The sequence below is a fragment of the Mus caroli genome, chromosome X (genome assembly GCF_900094665.2).
Source record: "Mus caroli chromosome X, CAROLI_EIJ_v1.1, whole genome shotgun sequence".
NCBI classification, from domain to species: domain Eukaryota; kingdom Metazoa; phylum Chordata; class Mammalia; order Rodentia; family Muridae; genus Mus; species Mus caroli.
The window spans coordinates 65,990,720-66,009,554 of NC_034589.1; the positions used below are offsets into that span (position 1 = coordinate 65,990,720).

The window sequence follows — 18,835 nt, forward strand, 5'->3', positions numbered from 1 at the left end:
GGAGGCAGAGGCAGGTGGATTTCTGAGTTTGAGGCCAGCCTGGTCTACAAAGTGAGTTCCAGGACAGCCAGGGCTACACAGAGAAACCATGACTCGAAAAAAACATAAAAAAATTTTTTTTCTTGCAAAGCAGTGTGCATAGAAGTAGGCAGTAAGCAGATGAAAAGCAAGCCAAGGTTCTTTCTTCCAGAATCGGTTTGCACTGTCTTAGCGTCAGCACTTTAGTTTAGAAACTGACTCACTCTGGTAAAGGGCTTTGTGTTTACTTTCTTGGCTACAGTGGAACTGTGTCCAGGTCTCCTTAAACTGTGTGTGTCAGGATAGCATATAAAAATATAGCTTAAAATAAATTACCCTTGTATGGGTAACTGAAAAAAAATTTTTTTTGCTAATTTTCACGATTTTTCTTAAAGACTCAACTCCACTTTCTCATTTGCCTCTAGGATTTGAGAAACCTGAGGTTTGCATTGAAGCAAGAAGGCCACAGCAGAAGAGATATGTTTGAGATCCTCGTAAAACATGCCTTTCCTCTGGCACACAATCTGGTAATGTCCAGGGCTTACCTAAACATTGGCATTCTCTAAAATGTCTCCTCTGGGAAAACTACCTGTTGGTTGGGCTTCTTTTTGCTTTGCATTTCCTGGTGTGACACATTTTACATATGATTGCTCGCTTCCAGAAGTGAATCCCTGCTAGTGTCCATGAGCCTGGGATCTCTTATGCTCTCCAGCCAGGAGTTTGTCCTTTCTGTGATAGAAAGAGAATAAGGTTGCTTAATACAGTACCGCTAAGTCTTCCCACAATTCATGGCTCCTCACTTTGGTGCTAACAAGGAATGGGAGTCAGACTTTTGTGTCACCAGTTCAAAATGGGAACCGATCCATTGATCCTAAAGATCATTTAAACAAATACCTCCACCTCTGTCTCTCCCTCCTCCTTCCCTTCTTCTCTCCCTCCCTTCCTCTCTCCTTCCCTCCTTCTTTTCTCTCCCCCTCTATGTCTGTCTGTCTGTCTTTTTCTCTGTCTCTGTCCCTCCCTCCCTCCCTCCCTCCCTCCCTCCCTCCTTCCCTCCCTTGAGACAGAGTTTCATGTATCTCAGGCTGGCCACAAACTCTATGAAGCCAAGGATTACCTTGAACTTGTGATACTCCTGCCTCATCCTCACTGGGCTTGCCAGCATGTACCACCATGACTGGGTGATGTGACGCTGGGCTGGAACCCAGGGCCTTATGCATGCCAAGTGAGCGCTTTACTGACTTAAGCTACATTTGCCTAGGCTAACCTGAAACTCATGATCCTGTTACCTCGACCTCCTGAATGACAAATGCATGTCGCCAGGCCTTGTGGACACCCTCGTACCCCTAGCTCTCAACAAACATAGAGGTGAACTCTCATTAATAGGAGGAAAAGGAAAAGATGTCATTGTTGAAAAATGTATAAATGGTTTTGAAACAGCTCAGGCTGGCCTAAAACTCATTATGTAGCTGAGAGTGACTTTGAATTTCTAATCAATCCTCCTACCTCCACCTCCCCACTGTTGGTCTTAGTGTTTGGTTTATGTGTCATTGAGGATCAAAGCCAGGGCTTAATGCAAGCTAGTGTTGTACTCTTCCAAATGAGCTACATCCCAAAATGGCCCCAGACTGAACAGACTGTGAGAAGGATCGTACCTGGAAACTATCCTGTATTTTCTCTCTCTGTGCTATTTTGGTCTTTTTGTCATGGTAGGTGGTTGTGGTTCTTATTCTTGTTTTAATAAGGAAGTGAGACGTTTTGGGGGGAGTAGGGTTTTTTTGTTTTTGTTTTTGTTTTTGTTTTTTTTTTTTTTACTTTACTCTCTCTGGATCTCACCCCCAGCAGTTGTTTGCCTTACAGGAAACACCCACCTGGTAGAAGGGAGAAGCCATTAGGAGGAGCTAATGAGTACATTATACCCTTACTGTACTGACACCAGATGGAATGTGTTTGGGAAACAACTCTACCAAAAGCTTCTATATTTCTGATCAAATAAGATTTTAAAAATGTTTCTTTATAAATATTTTCAACTTTATTAGGATGAAAGTTTATAGGAATATATCTTTTAAACTATTATAAAGATGAGACTAAAATTTGTTATGATTTAGTCAGGAATAGATCTTTTCAACTATTATGAAGGTGAGGCTGAAATTTATTGAGTTAGTCAGAAAACATGTTTTGCATCATGGTTTATGCATATTTACATCTGTATTATTAGAAATTGAAGCAAATGGATATATCTGGAGGATATCATCCTTAATTAGGTAACCCCATCACAAAAGAAGTCACTTGATATGCACTCACTGATAAGTGGATATTAGCCCAGAAACTTAGTATACCCAAGATACAATTTGCAAAACACAAGAAAATCAAGAAGGAGAAAGACCAACGTGTGGATAATTCATTTCTCCTTAGAATAGGGAACAAAATACCCATGAAAGGGGTTACAGAGACAAAGCTTGGAGCTAAGACGAAAGGTTGGAGTATCCAGAGACTACCCCTCCTGGGGATCCATCCCATAATCAGCCACCAAACTCAGACACTATTGCATACGCCAACAAGATTTTGCTGAAGGGAACCCTGATATAGCTGTCTCCTGTCAGGCTTTGCCAGCGCCTGGTAAATACAGAAGTGGATGCTCACAGTCATCTATAGGATGGAACACAGGGCCCCCAATTTAGGAGCTTGAGAAAGTACCCAAGGAGCTGAAGGGGTCTGCAACCCTATAGGTGGAGCAACAATATGAACTAACCAGTACCCCCAGAGCTCATGTCTCTAGCTGCATATGTATCAGAAGATGGTCTAGTCGGCCATCATTGGGAAGAGAGGCCCCTAGGTCTTGCAAACTTTATATGCTCCAGTACAGGGGAATGCCAGGGCCAAGAAGTGGGAGTGGGTGGGTAGGGGAGCAGGGCAGGGGGAGGGTATAGGGAACTTTAGGGATAGCATTTGAAATGTAAATAAAGAAAATATCTAATAAAATAATAATAATAATAAAAGAAATTGAAGAAGTGCCTCACAAGCATGTTTGAGAAAGCTAAGGTCTTATTCCATGATCCTTCAGTTTTGAGCTGTCAGCTTTTTCTTTTCTCTGGCATCCTCTGGGTCTTTTAAAGCTTATTCCCTTAGAAAAATAGTCAAGTATCAGGCCAGCTTTCTCTTAAACTACTCATCTCTGGAAAGAATTTTTCACTAACTTCACTAACTTGCTCCCTCATTTACTCATTCATTCACTCACCCACTCACTCACTCACTCACTCATTCATTCCTCTAGCTCATGCCAGAATCAAGCTGATATTGGTTAGTGTTGAATGTCAATGTGACAGGAAACAAACTGCTGGAAACATCTATGAGGGACTATGTAGACAAGTGCTTCTGAGGGATTTTTTAAAAATAATAATTATGTGTGCATGTGTGTGTCTGTGTGTGTGCATGCGTGCATTCATGAAGCTCTTCTATGGGAGACCATTTTTCCCACTCTGAACATTTCCTACTTACCCATAGCTCTTCCTTTAGGGTTGAGGCACTGTGAGCTTTCCTGTTTTCATGTTAATGTGATCATTGGTGTAATCCTTGGTCAGGTCTTTTTTGGACAGCCATGTTGATGGGACTTTATAGATTCTCTAGAGACCCAATTTTACAGTAAACTTCTGGTTCCTCTGGCTCTTATAATCTTTCTGCTTCTTCTTCCCAAATAAGCCCTGAGCTACAGGTACAGGCATTGTATTGTAGATGTATCAATTGGATCTGGGTACCACATAATTTCTTGCTGTCTGCATTTTACCAGTTGTGGTTTTCTGTAATATATCTGTTGCAAAGAGAAGTTCCTTTAACAAGGGGTGAAAACTAATCCTTATAGGTGGGTATAAGGATGAATAGTTAGAATATAGATATAAATGACATTGATTTTGAAAGTGGAAGTTCTAGGTTCTCCTCCAAGATCTGTGACCTCTCTGGCTCTGGGTTGTTGGTTCGGTTTCCAGTACCAGGCATGAGTTCTTTTTTGTTGAGCAGGTCTCAAGTCCAACCAGAGAGGTTTTGATTATCACCAAGGTATGTGTACATCATTGTGCCCTTAGGGTTATTATGCCTTGCTGGTGGTTGTTCTGGTTCATAGGTGTCAGAGTTGGATAGGCCTACTGTGTGCTTCCTTTGCTTGGAAGTTTGCATGTGTAAAGGATTATTTTGATCAGATGAATTGGAATTGTGATCTAAAAGTAGGCTGCACCATTCCTTGAGCTTGAGTTCTGGAGGGCACAAGGAGAAAGCTAGATGAGCTTATGCTTATTGTTCTCTGCTTTCTAACTGTGAATGTGATATGACCAGCTGTCTCTAGCTCCCACTGCTGTTACGCCCTGCAATGATGCAATGAACCAAAAAAATCTTTATCCCTTGAGTTGCTTTTGCCTGGATATTTTATCACAGTGTTAGAAAACTAAGTAATACAGAGCTCTTGACCTCTTAGTGGCCAAATCTATCACCTGATTTCCATGTGCATTTGATCAGTGGAATTGAGATCCTTCTTGTGACCTTTGCTCCCCAGTCAATACTGCCCTTGCCTTTTCCTTCACTGTGAATGTCTTGTCAGTGATCCACCCTCAGCGTTCAGTTCCCCTTATGTTCCCAGCTTTGCCATGGTGACTTCATTTATTCCCATAAATGGAGTTGTCACTACTGTGTACTTGGCTTGTAAGTCTAGCCCTTGTAAGTCAGGACATTGCCCTTGAGTGACTCAAACCTCACTAATCCTGCAGAACTCCTTTCCAGAAGACTTGTGCTTTCCAAGTTCATTGATATCCCAATCTCACTTGTCTCTGTAATGCTTGTCCTCCACAGTTATCCTCCACTTAGCATCTTGCTCAGTCTAAGTTGCTGTCCCATGTCATGTGTGGTTCACTTAAAGAACTGATCTTCTGTTTCATTGTTAGGTCTCTCTCGAGTACATACCACAGCTTCCTTGTGTGATAATTATGTTGTAATTTTCTTTACCAGCCCTTCCTGTCCATTATTCTTTGAGCTTATCAGGGCAGACATCACCATTTATCTCTCTAGCCCTAGTATAGTGACTTCTGTACAGGAAGGTTTTTGTTTTGTTTGGGGAAGTTCTGGCTGAGGATAGAACACAACTAATATAGACAGTCTACCACTGTGCTACATCACCAGCTCACACATGGGGGTGTTAAAGTGACAGGATTTTAATTAAACTGTTTCATGAGAAAGTCATGGGAAACATTGTTATATAGAAGTGAGTGGACTAGATCTTTCTGTCAGGACCTAGAATTCTGTGCATGTCTGAAGGAAGGTATCCACAGAGAATTGGATTATTCATGGTTGTGGTACTTGGCTAAATTTTTCATGCCTCCGCTGGAAATCCATGTTACCTTCCTTAGGACATCAGGAATGTAACTACTAAAAATTTCCCTTCAAAATATATAAATCTATCACTCAAACAATGCAATAAACAGATCCCCTGTTGGCACTGCTTCCCTAAGTTAAGTTTATTTCAATGTCCTATGGAGGCTAGCGTTGGGGAATAACCAGGTAAGTTAAGACAAGGTGCAATATGAATCTACTAGAAGTCTAGTAGAAGTGACATGGCAAAAGTGTGTGGTTCCAATATAGGGGAGAGGAATTCAGAAAAAATTCACAAGGCTCTCAGAAAGGAGGCTAGAAGAGCCTGTGTGCCATTGCTCCTGAAAAGATGAAGTTTGTTTTTAGTAGGCCAGGAAAATGGAGGAAGTGAGAATTCAGGCTATAGGCAAGACCTCTTAAATACAGAAGAAAAGCTGGCAACATTTCAAGGTGTTTGAGATGGATCTGGGACCAGCTCTGAAATCTAAGAGATCTGAGGTCATCTGGTGAAGGCTAATGCTAGTGTAGAGAGCCTGTGCTCCAGGGAGTAACAGAAACTTGCTGAAGGTTCTAAAGGAAATGATGATAGAATAAAGATGCACTCAGGCAGAACAGAACCAAAGGCCAGGACTAGAGAATTGCAGAGCCTAGACAAGGACCTGTAGGAAAGACTTCACTGACTTAAGCAGAAGTTTGGCCAGAAAGGGTAGAGACAAGGATGTGCTTACTTTGGTTCTCAAGTGTGAGTGATGGGAAGGATGGCACTTTGATGAGAAATAGCTGAAAGAGAAGGGCAGGGAGGGGAAGCCTCGTCTTATCCTCTATGCCCAGGGACTATCCTAATGCTGCCTTAACAGGTTGACTGTTGAAAGAGAGAGTGGTTTGTAAAAGAAAGAAAAAGGGAGGAGAGAGGAAAGGAGGAAGAGAAAGAGGGAGTCCCTTTCTAGACAAGGATCATCAGAAGGCAGAAGGTTAAGGGTTCAAGCCCCCATTTGTAAGGTGGACTTTAGAAAGGAAAGGGAGCAATTGTTCCTATGCGATGGGAGAGGAACAAAAGTTTCTAAACTGCCACAGAGGGGATGCGACTTCCTTGAAGCTTAATCTACTTATGATTGCATTGAACAATAAAAAGGCCCCCTGCACTACTTTGTATTTCTGAGACTGTTAAACTAGTATGGATGAGCTCAGTGGGTTTTGTCACTATTTGAAGTCTGAATTTGCCGATGAATGCAAGAAATGGTGTCTGGAGGCCAACAGACCTGGGCTACAAGGGCAGCCATGGGGTGAACACACTGTGAGTGGGCGTTCAGACCACCCCTTTAGCCCTTCTGAACCATTACTGTTTTCACCACTCAATGTGTGTAAGTCAGAACTTAAAAACTCATTTGAACTTGAGCTACTATAGCAGCAAAGAATCCACCCCAAGCCATTAACCTGATTGTCTCAGCTCAGTATTATGTGCATGGCTTTAGATGAGATTTTTCTGTTTCAGCCAAAATACTTCTTGTTTGATCCTTGCTTTTCAAACACCAGAAAGTCTCACAAATTTCATGTAGCTCAGCACAAGTTTTAGGTAAGTGATACAGCTTTGTAACAACTGCTGTAATCCTTCTGACACTGTGACAGAATATTTGAAGAGAGAAACCAGTCATGTACCTGTGTGCAAACGTAGCAACACTACAGAAAGCACAACAATGTCAAGATAACAACATATGGCCAATGGCAAAGCTCAGTCATTGATTTCCTTGACTGGTCATTTTATAATGAAATGTGGCAATCAGAAATAATATAATTTTAGATGAGAGTTTAGATGAAAACATCACTTCCAACGTATTAGTGAATCATAAATCAGTGTGTCTCTTTAAATGAAATAGAATAGAAACCATGGAGAACATGACAGAAAAGGGGTATAGTTTGCTAAGATGTTTCTTCTAAGGGTGTGTACATGTGGTGGCAGGGTGCTAGGTTCTTGGCGTTACAGTTAATTCCTTACTTAGAATCATGGCCCAGGAAGTTTGAAGCATAAGGGTCAGGTGCCAAGCTCACAGCAGCCACTGATGCAGAGATCTATGAGGGGACTTGACTTCAACTGCTAGCATAGGCCATGGATTCAGTGACCTTTGTCAGAGTGAGGCTCAGTGAACTTCCTGCTTAGAGACTTTGGAAGTCACATAATATTTATGTGTGTCAGTGTTCTCATCTACAACGGGGATAATAACAGCTCCTACCCCATAGAGTTTTTGTGAAGATTCAATGTAAAGTGCTTATAACACTGCCTGACACTCAGTAAGGGCCCAATAAATGCCAGCTGTTCTGTTATTAGCTCACTATTTTCCCAGCAGATGTAAGAAATAAGGATGACTACTACAACTCCCCACAGACTATTAATAAAGGGATTGTGATAGCGTGTGGGCAACATTAAGCCCTTTAAAAGAAAGATGCTGTATAAAGATTAGTGGTAGTATTATTAACAAAGCATGGGTTGTACTTTGATAAAGGACTCACTAGAAGTCTTCAGAGTATTAAATCAGAAAGCATCCCAACCTGCAGTGCACAATAGGAGAGGTGATGCTATGGAATGAAAGGAATCCTTCAGAGACCGCTTCCCATCCTTCTCTTTCCATCTTTTCAGCCCACACAGACTTAAATGCTTTTAGGGAAACATGGCTCAGATTTATGTTTGCACCTCCCATTTCTTGGGGACATTCTGGATTAAAGTTAAGAACTTCAGTATGAGCTGATGAGCAGTCATGAGGTGCACCCTTTGTTTTCATCTGCGAGCATGGCACATCTGACCTTATATCTATATGTCAAGGAAGGTAGGGGTAAGGGGACTTGCAGTGGCTTTTTCAAATTTCAGGAGCAAAGCAACTAACTGGCTTGCCTTTGCACTTTACATCGAATCCTTACAAAACTATGGGGTAGGAGCTGTTATTATCCCTGTTGTAGATGAGAACACTGACACACATAAATATTATGTGACTTCCAAAGTCTCTATGCAGGAAGTTCACTGAGCCTCACTCTGACAGAGATCATTGAACTCATGGCCTATGCTAGCAGTAGCACACTGGAAGAGCTCTTCACTGTGGCTGCTGTAGTACCTTATTGCTTCCAAAGGATGGGAACAATGCCTTTAAACAGCACTTGCTGGACACTGACAGGCATTGGCCACTACCTTTGGTTTTCATAGTATCTGTGGCTTGTTTCTTCTTGTTAGGCTTTTTCTAAGTATGTGTTTCTATTTTGAACTAACACATAGTAATGCATGTTCTTCTGGGCAGCAGTCAGACATTTTACTTCCCACATACAATGGGTAGGTAACAGGATATTTTGGTCTTTGTTGGGGCTGGGAGGTTCTGGTTTTGATAAGATCAAACCCTGCCATGTGACTTAAGCCTTGGGCCATTTTACTTGAGTTCCCTCCTATTCAACTCTAAATGTGCTTATGAGAATAATTATATAAGAATTAATTATGCGCTCTCTCTCTCTCTCTCTCTCTCTCTCTCTCTCTCTCTCTCTCTCTCTTAAAGACAGGGTTTCTCTGTGTAGCCTTGGCTGTCCTGGAACTCACTCTGTAGACCAGGATGGCCTCGAACTCAGAAATCCGCCTGCCTCTGCCTCTGCCTCCCAAGTGCTGGGATTAAAGGCGTGCGCCACCACGCTGGGCCACACACACTCTCTTGATCATTTGAAAAGTATAAATGAGCCTGTGAATAGAGAATCCATGGGGAGTTTTATTCTCTGTCTTTGTTATTCATCTCAGAAATAGAGAAATATTCTAAATTGTACTAAAATTTTAAATGAGACAAAGAGTTAGTGGACTCTTCTTTTTTAGGTTGATTATAGAATCCACAGATTAAAGGACATAGTGTTTTGAGATAGGAATTGAAATGAGAAGTGCCTGTACACATAGCCCTGTTTTTGGCTTCAAGATTGCTTAAAGACTATAAACTATGTCTTGAATTTTCTATTTCCTTTCTCCCCTTGAATTAGTACAATTAGCTAATTAAAGACCTGATCATGCTTTTCAATATTCTGCCTTGCCTTCTCAAAGTCTTAGCCCTTCATTTGATTTGATCTCTCCCTTCCACTGCTGTCTCTATTCAAAACCTTTGACTCTGCTTAGTTCTTCTCAGCACCATCCAGCTCCTGGAATCGTCTCATCCAGCTCCCCTCAACATCACTGCCTGCTTCCAAAGTGCTGCATTCCCTGGCTGCCTTTGCCTCATCAGGATCCACTCCAGCGTGCTTGTAGCCCTGCTATTTATTCAGAACTATTCTAAAAATGGCACTAGACCAGACACATTATAAAACCTGGGCTGGGCAGATGGTTTGCTCAGTAAAGCATGAGAATCTGAGTTCATCCTCAGAACCTACATGTATAAAACTGAGCATGGTCGTGGTGTGTGCTCACAATCCCATTGCTGAGGAGGTCTAAGGAGGTAGGTAGATCCCTGGAGCCTGGCCTAATTGGTGAACTCCAGGTCAGTAAGTGACTCTGTCTCAAAAAGCAGGGTGAGAGTGGGATGTGGGATTTTTAACTGTAGCTCAATAGTCAAGAGCATTTAGTGACATATATGATCTTTTATCTGTCAAGGCAGTCAAGGGTAAGGGGACTTCCACTGGCTGTCTCAAACTTGAGGAGCAAAGCCTTCACTGTGGCTGGTGTAGTAGCATATTGTACTTAAGGACTCTTAAGGAAGACCCGAGTTTAGTCCTCAGTACCCACATCAGATATCTCACAACTCCCTGTAAGGCTCACTCTGGGAAATCTCTTCTGGCTTCTGTGAGTACTGTGCCCACATACACACCTACACACACATACACACACACACAATTTAAAAAGAAATAATAAAAAAGGTGGATAGCAGCTGAGGAACAAGACCTTGGGCTGTCCTCTGTCACTCATGCGTGGGAGCACGCACCCGGACACTCCACAGCCCTTCCTCTCCAAGAAAATACATATAAAATATAGCCTTTCACACAGGTATACATCCTTTGATCCGGGATTCAGGCAGGGTAATTTCTTCCATTTTTTTCTTATACTTTAACTACCTCTACATTTGATTTGCTGGGCTTTTCTTTCCATTGTGTATGGGGAGTGGTGGGGTTGTTTTATTTCATTATTATGGAAGGTGGTTTTCATTTTGTTTCAAAGCTGTTTGGCCAATGTTTATAATCTCTCCCTCTCACATCTTCCATACCATTTTTATTTATTAATCATATTAAGTATAATTTATAGTGGTATCTGATTATTATAGTTCAAAGTCTCTGGATTTTGTACAAAAGGGCAGTCTTGAAGTCTGTTTCCTGCTGTATTTTCTGAATACTACCTGGAAACTTTCATTCTTTGGAATATTAGTTATGGAAATACTCTGAGCCTGGGATTGAAAGGGTACTGAATTTTTTCTTCCAAGCACCTCAAACAGCTTGAGAAGGTTATAAATTAATTCTCCTTTGATGTTTTGGGAGCCATTCAGTTTTTTATTATAGTACATGCTAGGCTGACCTGTGACTGGAGAGTCTCTGGGTAGACAGTGGTAGATATGAGTTGTCTTCTCTGTTCAGCATCAGTAATTCCAGCTTAGAAGCCAAAAGAGGTTATGTCCCACTTACTTCTGCTTATGTGGAAGTGTTGTGAAGTACAGTCTTTCTTTCTTTTTTTTAATATTTTTATGAGGTATTTTACTCATTTACATTTCTAATGCTATCCCAAAAGTCCCCCATACCCCCCCACTCCCCTACCCACCCATTCCCATTTTTTTGGCCCTGGCATTCCCCTGTACTGGGGCATATAAAGTTTGCAAGTCCAATGGGCCTCTCTTTCCAGTGATGGCCGACTAGGCCATCTTTTGATACATATGCAGCTAGAGTCAAGAGCTCCGGGGTACTGGTTAGTTCATATTGTTGTTCCACCTATAAGGGCTGCAGATCCCTTTAGCTCCTTGGATACTTTCTCTAGCTCCTCCATTGGGGGCCCTGTGATCCATCCAATACTTTCTTGAAAGAGGTTTCAAATATGACTCCATCTTGGATTGGCCTACAGCTTCATTTCCAAGCTCTTAATCAATCATTAAGTTCTTTGATCCTGTTGGTGGCTACTTCTGGACTTCTGGACATTGTTCCTCTCTCATAGGTTCATTGGTACATTAAAAAAAAAACCGTTTCTATTATATATAGTACTCTTTGGTGTGTTTAGCAAAAGTCACATGATCCCATTGTCTAAGCATGTCTGACCTGTGGCCTGTGCAGTGAACATGGCCAAGGATAGCTATAAATGTAGCCCAACACAAAATCATAAGCTTACTTAAACATGTTATAGAAAATTGGTTTTTGAGATTTTGTGGTTTGTGGCAACTCAATTGCACAGTTGTCAAGTATGAACTTTGTAAATTACAACATTGTTTTGCAGTGTCAAAGGGTCAGGCATGGCAGAGTATCACATTTCTAGATAATCCTTCTTGGATTGATGTTTAACTTTCCCTGTAGCTTCTGAGACCTAAGTCTCTTGTCCTCTCTTCCTCCTCCTGCCATTCATTTTTGGGGGTGGGAGAAGGGGGGGTTCTATACGTGAGTTTTCTAGAAAAGTCTGTTTTCTTCTCCAGCTTACTAGGCAAGCTTTCTCTTGTGACCACCAAAATGCATTCTGAGCAGGATTTAAATTTTATAGTGTCATATTTCTCCTTAGTTGACTTGTTTAAGATGACTCTCTCATATTTCCTCCCAATATACCCTCTGTATGCCTTAGACATTCCTGATGCCCTCTCTCCCTTCTTCCCCCTCCTGGTTCAAACTTAAAATCATAGACATTTTCTCTGCTGCTTAGTGGTTACTAAACCTAAATGCCTCTCATCCCCAGCCTGACTTGGTTGAAGACGTTATTCCCTCTGTAAGAAGTGGACTTTGGCTAGTTTTCCTACCTCGCAGCCAGTACGCATGCCTTCTGTGAGTCTGTGCTGTCAGGACACAGGCAGTCCTGGCTTTCTGGTATCCTTGCTCTGGAAATGGCCTCCTCTCTCTATCAGTTTTTATGCAAACCTCTGTCTCCTCCACAGCGTGGCCCATCTCAGTATTTTTGTTTGCTCTTCTACACTCCTGCAGACAGACTAAGTGGCCATGTATTATCTCTGGCCTTTCAGTGCTTCTGCCATTATTGTTTACTGTCTGTCAGACGTCACTACCATCCCCTAGGGAGGTCTGTCACGGAGTCACCCTGCTGTTACCCCTAAATGATCTACAACTGTGAGCCCTTCATCTCTCTCCTGTGGATAATTTCTAACTCCTTCCAGTGATATTGTCCTCCTTGTCATTTTTCCACTTCATACCTTGTTTACAGTGGGTCCTCAGAAACTACAAACCCAGTGAATGTCCTACCATAGACGCTAAATAGGAGTCACCATCAAGCAGCCCATCAGAATAGTCTGTTTATGTTTTTAAAAGAACATAGATGTGTAGGCCCAGTCCCTGGATGGGGCCAGAGGTTGACACTGTGCTGTTTCCCTGGATTGGGTCTCCATTACTTAGTACTTTGAGACAATGTCTCTCACTAAACCTGAGGCTCACCATCTCAGCTAGGCTGACTGCCAATGAACCCCAGACGTGTCTCTGTTTCTCCCAGTTCTTTGGTTATAGACACCTCTGTACCTGCTTTTTACATATATTTTGGGAATATGAACTCAAGTCCCACTGAGCCATTTACCTATCCTTCAATTTAACTCTAATGGTATCAGTATATATTTTCTGTATCTTGCTTTTTTGTTCTCCAATAGAGATTACATAATGATTGGGTTTCTTCTCTGTGTTTAGAACTACATAGTATTCTCTCAACTTTTAACTTTTATTATAATATATTAGTCTTTTCTTGATAGTTATTTAAAGACTTCCGTATTTGGCACAATATAAATACTATACTGAGTAGCCTTGCACATACATAATTTTGTATATATTCACATACATCTTGGGCTAACTGCTTTGAAGTAGAGTTACTGTTTTTGCCAAATTCTGCTTTATAGCAGATATCAGTATGCACTTCTGGTTAGAGTACAGGTTCTTAGCCTCTGCAATGTGTTAGTTTCCTATTATTGATATGTTATGATGGGCTAAATGTGTGTGTGTGTGTGTGTGTGTGTGTGTGTGTGTGTGTGTGTGTGTGTATGAGAGAGAGAGAGCGAGCGAGCGAGCGAGCGAGCGAGCACAGAGACACTACGCTGGATTTTGCTCCATGTCTCATGACCCCTTTGCTTCTATCACCACCTTTCCTACCTCTTCCAGATTAAATTCTAAATTCTTTTAGTAGTATATGAGGCTGTTACAGATAATCCAGGATATTTTCTCCCTGTTTTAAGGTCAGTTATTAGTTATCATCATTCCATCTGGAACATTAATTATTTGTTGTGTATGGTAACATAACAAAGGTTCCAAAGATTAGAACACAACCATTTGGGGACGGCACAACCTCCCCATATACCTACAATATATCAACTCAATGTGTCTTCTCACTTTTTTAACTTTGCAACCCTTTAGGCAAAACTATAGCTTCCCAGTTCTGCTTTGTAGCACATGAAATTGAATGCCCGTTGATATGTACCACTTGTGTTACGTCCTGTCTTCTGCTCTGTTTTCCTTTTTAGAGTATTGAGCACTTTATTTAATAGTTGACTTGTACTGTGAGTTGCAAGTGTTTGCTGCAATAGGACTTTGGACTGTGCTTATAGCTGTTTGCTATTGATAACTTTAAGACATTCATTTGGTAGAATTTCTTGACCATATGGTAGGGATCCCTAAGACCATCTTCAAGTGTATTGATTTCACTAGAAGAACTTGCAAGCCTCAACATTTATTTGTGTGTACAGGTGGGATTTATTACAATCAAAAGATATAGAATAGAACCAACAAATGGAAAAGCTACAGAGCCCATGTTGAAATACCATTTGTTGACTAGTAATAGGTAGGCAGTCTGTGGTGCAATGCATCAGTCATTAGAGCTCTGTACTAGTTATTCTTTGGTAATCTAGGGTCATGTGTATGCTGGGTACGTGCTCTACCTCTGAGCCACAGGAGCAGCCCAGCATTGTCTTAACAGTTGAAGGCATGAGCTTTTACCCCCTAGGGGAGAGAGAGGGCGGTGTTTCACCTAGCCTTGAATATGCTGTAGAACTGCAGCTGTCTATGAAGTTCTGATATTCTTTTTATTAATTGTTTTATTTATTTACATTCCAAATGGTTTCTCCCCTCCCCAGTCCCCCTGCCAAGAGTTCTTCACCCAATACCACCCCCGTTGTCTTTGAGAGGGTGCTGTGCCCCATCCCCTTTCTTTAATTTTAATTTTTTAAACCTTATATTTAATGATGGTTTTTAAATGTCTTAACCTCCCTTCTAGTCCACCACCCACTAGGGTGGACCTGTTTAGAAATGGTTCTTTGGAGCAACTGCCCCCTCTGTGTTGTCTGGAAATCGGCAGTACAGTTCATAAATTAGTGGCAGCAGCTCAATCCACTCACAAACACTTACCCGTATATCAGCAGTTCAGCTCAGTAGAGTCGGGATAGCAAACAAAAATCAGTAGTGGTGGCACTACCTAGCAGACAGCCAAGCCTCAGTCTCAGCACAAGTCAACAGGATGGACCAGGGCCAACAGGAACTCCAGGAAAAGATTTCAGGCTGTGCCTCTCTCAGGGAAGTGAAGATCAGAAAAGGCTCGAGACCAACAAACCTTGCACAGCTAGCTGTACTAGCAAGCCAAGCTCAGCCTCTCACTGTCTATCAAGTTCTATTTAAACATCTTCCAAACATCACATGTCCTCCATGGGTCTTGCCTCAGCACATGTCTTGCCTTAGCATGTGCGTCTGTCTCAGCTGACAACACTCTGCCAATCAGCCCAAGTCCACTGAAGCAGCAAGAAACTGCAGGACACCACCAGAAGTTTGTTGGTGCCTTTTCTCTCTATTAGAGTCCTGACAAATGCAGCTCAACCATACAGTGTAAGGTGGACCAATACATTTGTGTTGTTAGCAAAGAATCCTTTATTACATTTTCTTTCATGTACTTGCTTTATCAGAACATCCTCTCTCCATTTGTCTACTTCAGACAAATGTTCCTTCATGGGTCTGCCTTAGCCTTTCACCTGCGTCCACTTCAGCTAGATGTTTCTTCACGTTTGCCCTAGCCAAACACCATCAGACACAACTGACTTTCCAAAGAACCCTAAAGTTTCCACTTTACCCTTCCCTGGGACATCAAGGCTCTACAGGATTAGGTGCATGCTTTCCAACTCAGGCCAGACAAGGCAGTCCTCTGCTATATGTGTGCTCTTTGGTTGGTGGCTTAGTCTCTGGGAGCTCCCAAGGATTTGGATTAGTTGATACTATTGTTCTTCCTATGGGGTTGCAATCCCCTTCCCTTCCTTCAATCTTTCGCCTAACTCTTCCATAGGGGTTCTTGGGCTCAGTCCAATGGCTGGATGAAAGTATCTGCATCTGGCTCAGTCAGCTGCTGGTAGAGCCTCTCAGAGGACAGACGTGCTAGGCTCCTGTCTGCAAGCACAACATGGCAACAGTAATAGTGTCAGGGATTGGTGTCTGTGCATGGGATGGATCCCAATTTGGGCCGGTCACTGGATGGCCATTCTTCAGTCTCTGCTCCATTTTTGTCCCTGCATTTCCTTTAGACAGGAACAATTCCTGGGTCAGAAATGTGAAGGTAGGTTGATGACTCCATCCTTCCACTGGGGACCCTGTCTACACTGAAAGTGGTCTCTTCAGGTTCCATCTCCCCACTGTTGGGCATTTCTGCCGAGTTCATCTCCATTAAGTCCTGGGAGCCTCTCACAATCCAGGTTTCTGGGACTTTCTAGCGGTCCCCCCTCACCCCCCGCCAGCTGCATATTTCCATTCATACTCCTTGCCCCCTAGGCTTCCTTCTGTCTCCTCTCTTAGAGTTTTACTGCTGTGAACAGACATCATGACCACGGCAACTCTTTTAAGGACATTTAATTGGGGCAGGCTTACAGGTTCAGAGGTTCAGTCCCATATCATCAAGGTGGGAGCATGGCAGTACCTAGTAGGCATGTTGCAGGCTGAGCTGAGTTCTACATCTTCATCTGAAGGCTGCTATAAGGAGACTGACTTGCAGGCAGCTAGGATGAGGGTCTTAAAGTCCACACCTACAGTGACACACCTACTCCAACAAGTCCACACCATCTAATAGTGCCACTCCTTGGGCTGAGTATAAACAGACTATAACACCCCCATACCTAATTCTGCCCGCCTTTTCCCTTCCTTCTCCCCTTTCCCATCCAGTTCCCTCCTTCCCTCTGCTTCCAGTGATTATTTTCTTTCCTCTTCTAAGTGGGATTCAAGCATCCTCACATGGGCCTTCCTTCTTGTTATACTTCAGAGGGTCTGTGAGTTGTATCATGGGCATTCTGTACGTTTTGGCAAATATCCACTTATCAGTGAGTACATACCATGTACCTTTTGGGTCTGAGTTACTTCACTCAGTATGGTATTTTCTATCCATTTGCCCACAAAATTCATGATGCCCTTATTTCTAATAATTGATTATTCAGTATTTTGTTGTGTAAATAAAGCACATTTTCTATATCCATTCTTCTGTTGAGGGACATCTGTGTTGTTCCTAGCTTCTGGCTACTCTGAATAAGGCTTCTATGAACATGGTGGAGCACATGCCTCTGTGGCATGGTGGAGCATCTTTTGGATATATACCTAAGAGTGGAACTGCCAGACTGATTTCCAGAGTAGTTGTACCAGCTTGCAATGCCACCAGCAATGGAAGAGTGTTCCTCTTTCTCCACATTCTTGCCAGCATCTGCTCACCTGAGGTTTTTATCTTAGCCATTCTGATTGGTGTGAGATCGAATCTCAGGGTCATTTTGATTTGCATTTCCCTGATGATTAAGGATGTTGAACATTTCTTTAAGTGCTTCTCAGCCAGTTGAGATTATTCTATTGTGAATTATCTGTTTAACTCTGTACTCCATTTTAAAATTGGGTTATTTGGTTTTTGGAGACTAACTTGTTGAGTTCTTTATATATTTTGGATATTAACCCTCTGTTGCATGTAGGGTTAGTGAAGATCTTTTCCTAATTTGTGGGTTGCCATTTTGTCCTATTGCTATTGTCCTTCGTCTTACAGAAGCTTGGCAATTTTATGAAGTCCCATTTGTTAATTCTTGATCTTAGAGCCTGAACAATTGGTGTTCTTTCAAGGCTTTTAACTTTCATGAGGTCCCATTTGTTGATTCTTGATCTTACAGTACAAGCCATTGGTGTTCTGTTCAGGAATCTTTCTACTGTGCCCATATGCTTGAAGCTCTTCCCCACTTTCTCCTCTATAAGGTTTCAGTGTCTCTGGTTTTATGTGGAGTTCTTTGATCTACTTAGACTTCAGCTTTGTTCAAGGAGATAAGAATGGATCAATTTGCATTCTTCTACATGCTCACTGCCAGTTGAGCTAGCACCATTTGTTGAAAATGCTGTCTTTTCTGCTCCACCCGGGGATCCATCCCATTATCAGCCACCAAACCCAGACACTATTGCATATGCCAGCAAGATATTTTGCTGACAGGACCCTGATATAGCTCTCTCTCTTGTGAGGCTATGCCAGTGCCTGGCAAATACAGAAGGGGATGCTCATAGTAATCAATTGGATGGAACACAGGGCCCCTAATGAAGGAGCTAGAGAAAGTACCCAAGGAGCTAAAGGGGTTTAAACCCTATAGGAAAAACAACAATATGAACTAACCAGCACCCCCAGAGCTGTGTCTCTAGTTGCATATGTAGCAGAGGATGGCCTAGTCGGCCATCAATGGGAGGAGAGGCCCTTGGTCTTGTGAAGATTATATGCCCCAGTACAGGGGAATGCCAGGGCCAGGAAGCGGGAGTGGGTGGGTTGGGGAGCAGGGTGGGAGGGGTATAGAGGACTTTTGGGATAGCATTTGAAATGTAAGTGAAGAAAATATCTAATAAAAACATTTTAAAATCACAAAAACATTGCCATTTGTTGAAAATGCTGTCTTTCTTCCACTGGATGTTTTTAGCTCCCTTTTCAAAGACCATAGGTTTGTGGGTTTGTTTCTGGGCCTTCAATTCTGTTCCATTGATCTACCTGTCTGTCACTGTACCAATACCATGCAGTTTTTATCACAATTGCTCTGTAGTACAGCTTGAGGGCAGGAATGGTGATTCCCCAGAAGTTTTTTTATTGTTGAGAATTGTTTTCACTTTCCTGGGTTTTTTGGTTTTAGTCCTAATATCCTTAGCTCTAACTCTCAAGTGCTAGAAGTAGAAGTATATGCCACCATGTCCAGCTCTTTACCTGCTCAGGATTCATAAGATGTTTGGCTATCTGGGAGAGCCAGCCTTCTTTTGTTCCTCTTCCTTTTTACCCCTTTCTCCTGTAAGCTTATCCACTCAGTGCCTTCTTTTGTGGTAGGGCCTGCAGACCTAA

General features: G+C 42.2%; 1 protein-coding gene across 5 annotated transcripts in view; it reads left to right on the forward strand.

Annotated features, from left to right (window-relative positions):
* Positions 1–18,835, forward strand: part of Mtm1 (myotubularin 1) — a 111,124-nt gene that overhangs the window by 51,190 nt on the left and 41,099 nt on the right. For 4 of the 5 annotated variants that reach the window (XM_021152885.1, XM_021152884.1, XM_029473163.1 and 1 more), the window contains exon 6: positions 444–545. In XM_021152885.1, coding sequence (XP_021008544.1) covers positions 444–545 — 102 coding nt within the window. Of the gene's footprint in view, positions 1–443; positions 546–1,276; positions 1,518–18,835 lie in introns of those variants that run through there. The other variant, XM_021152887.1, reaches the window with a different exon arrangement.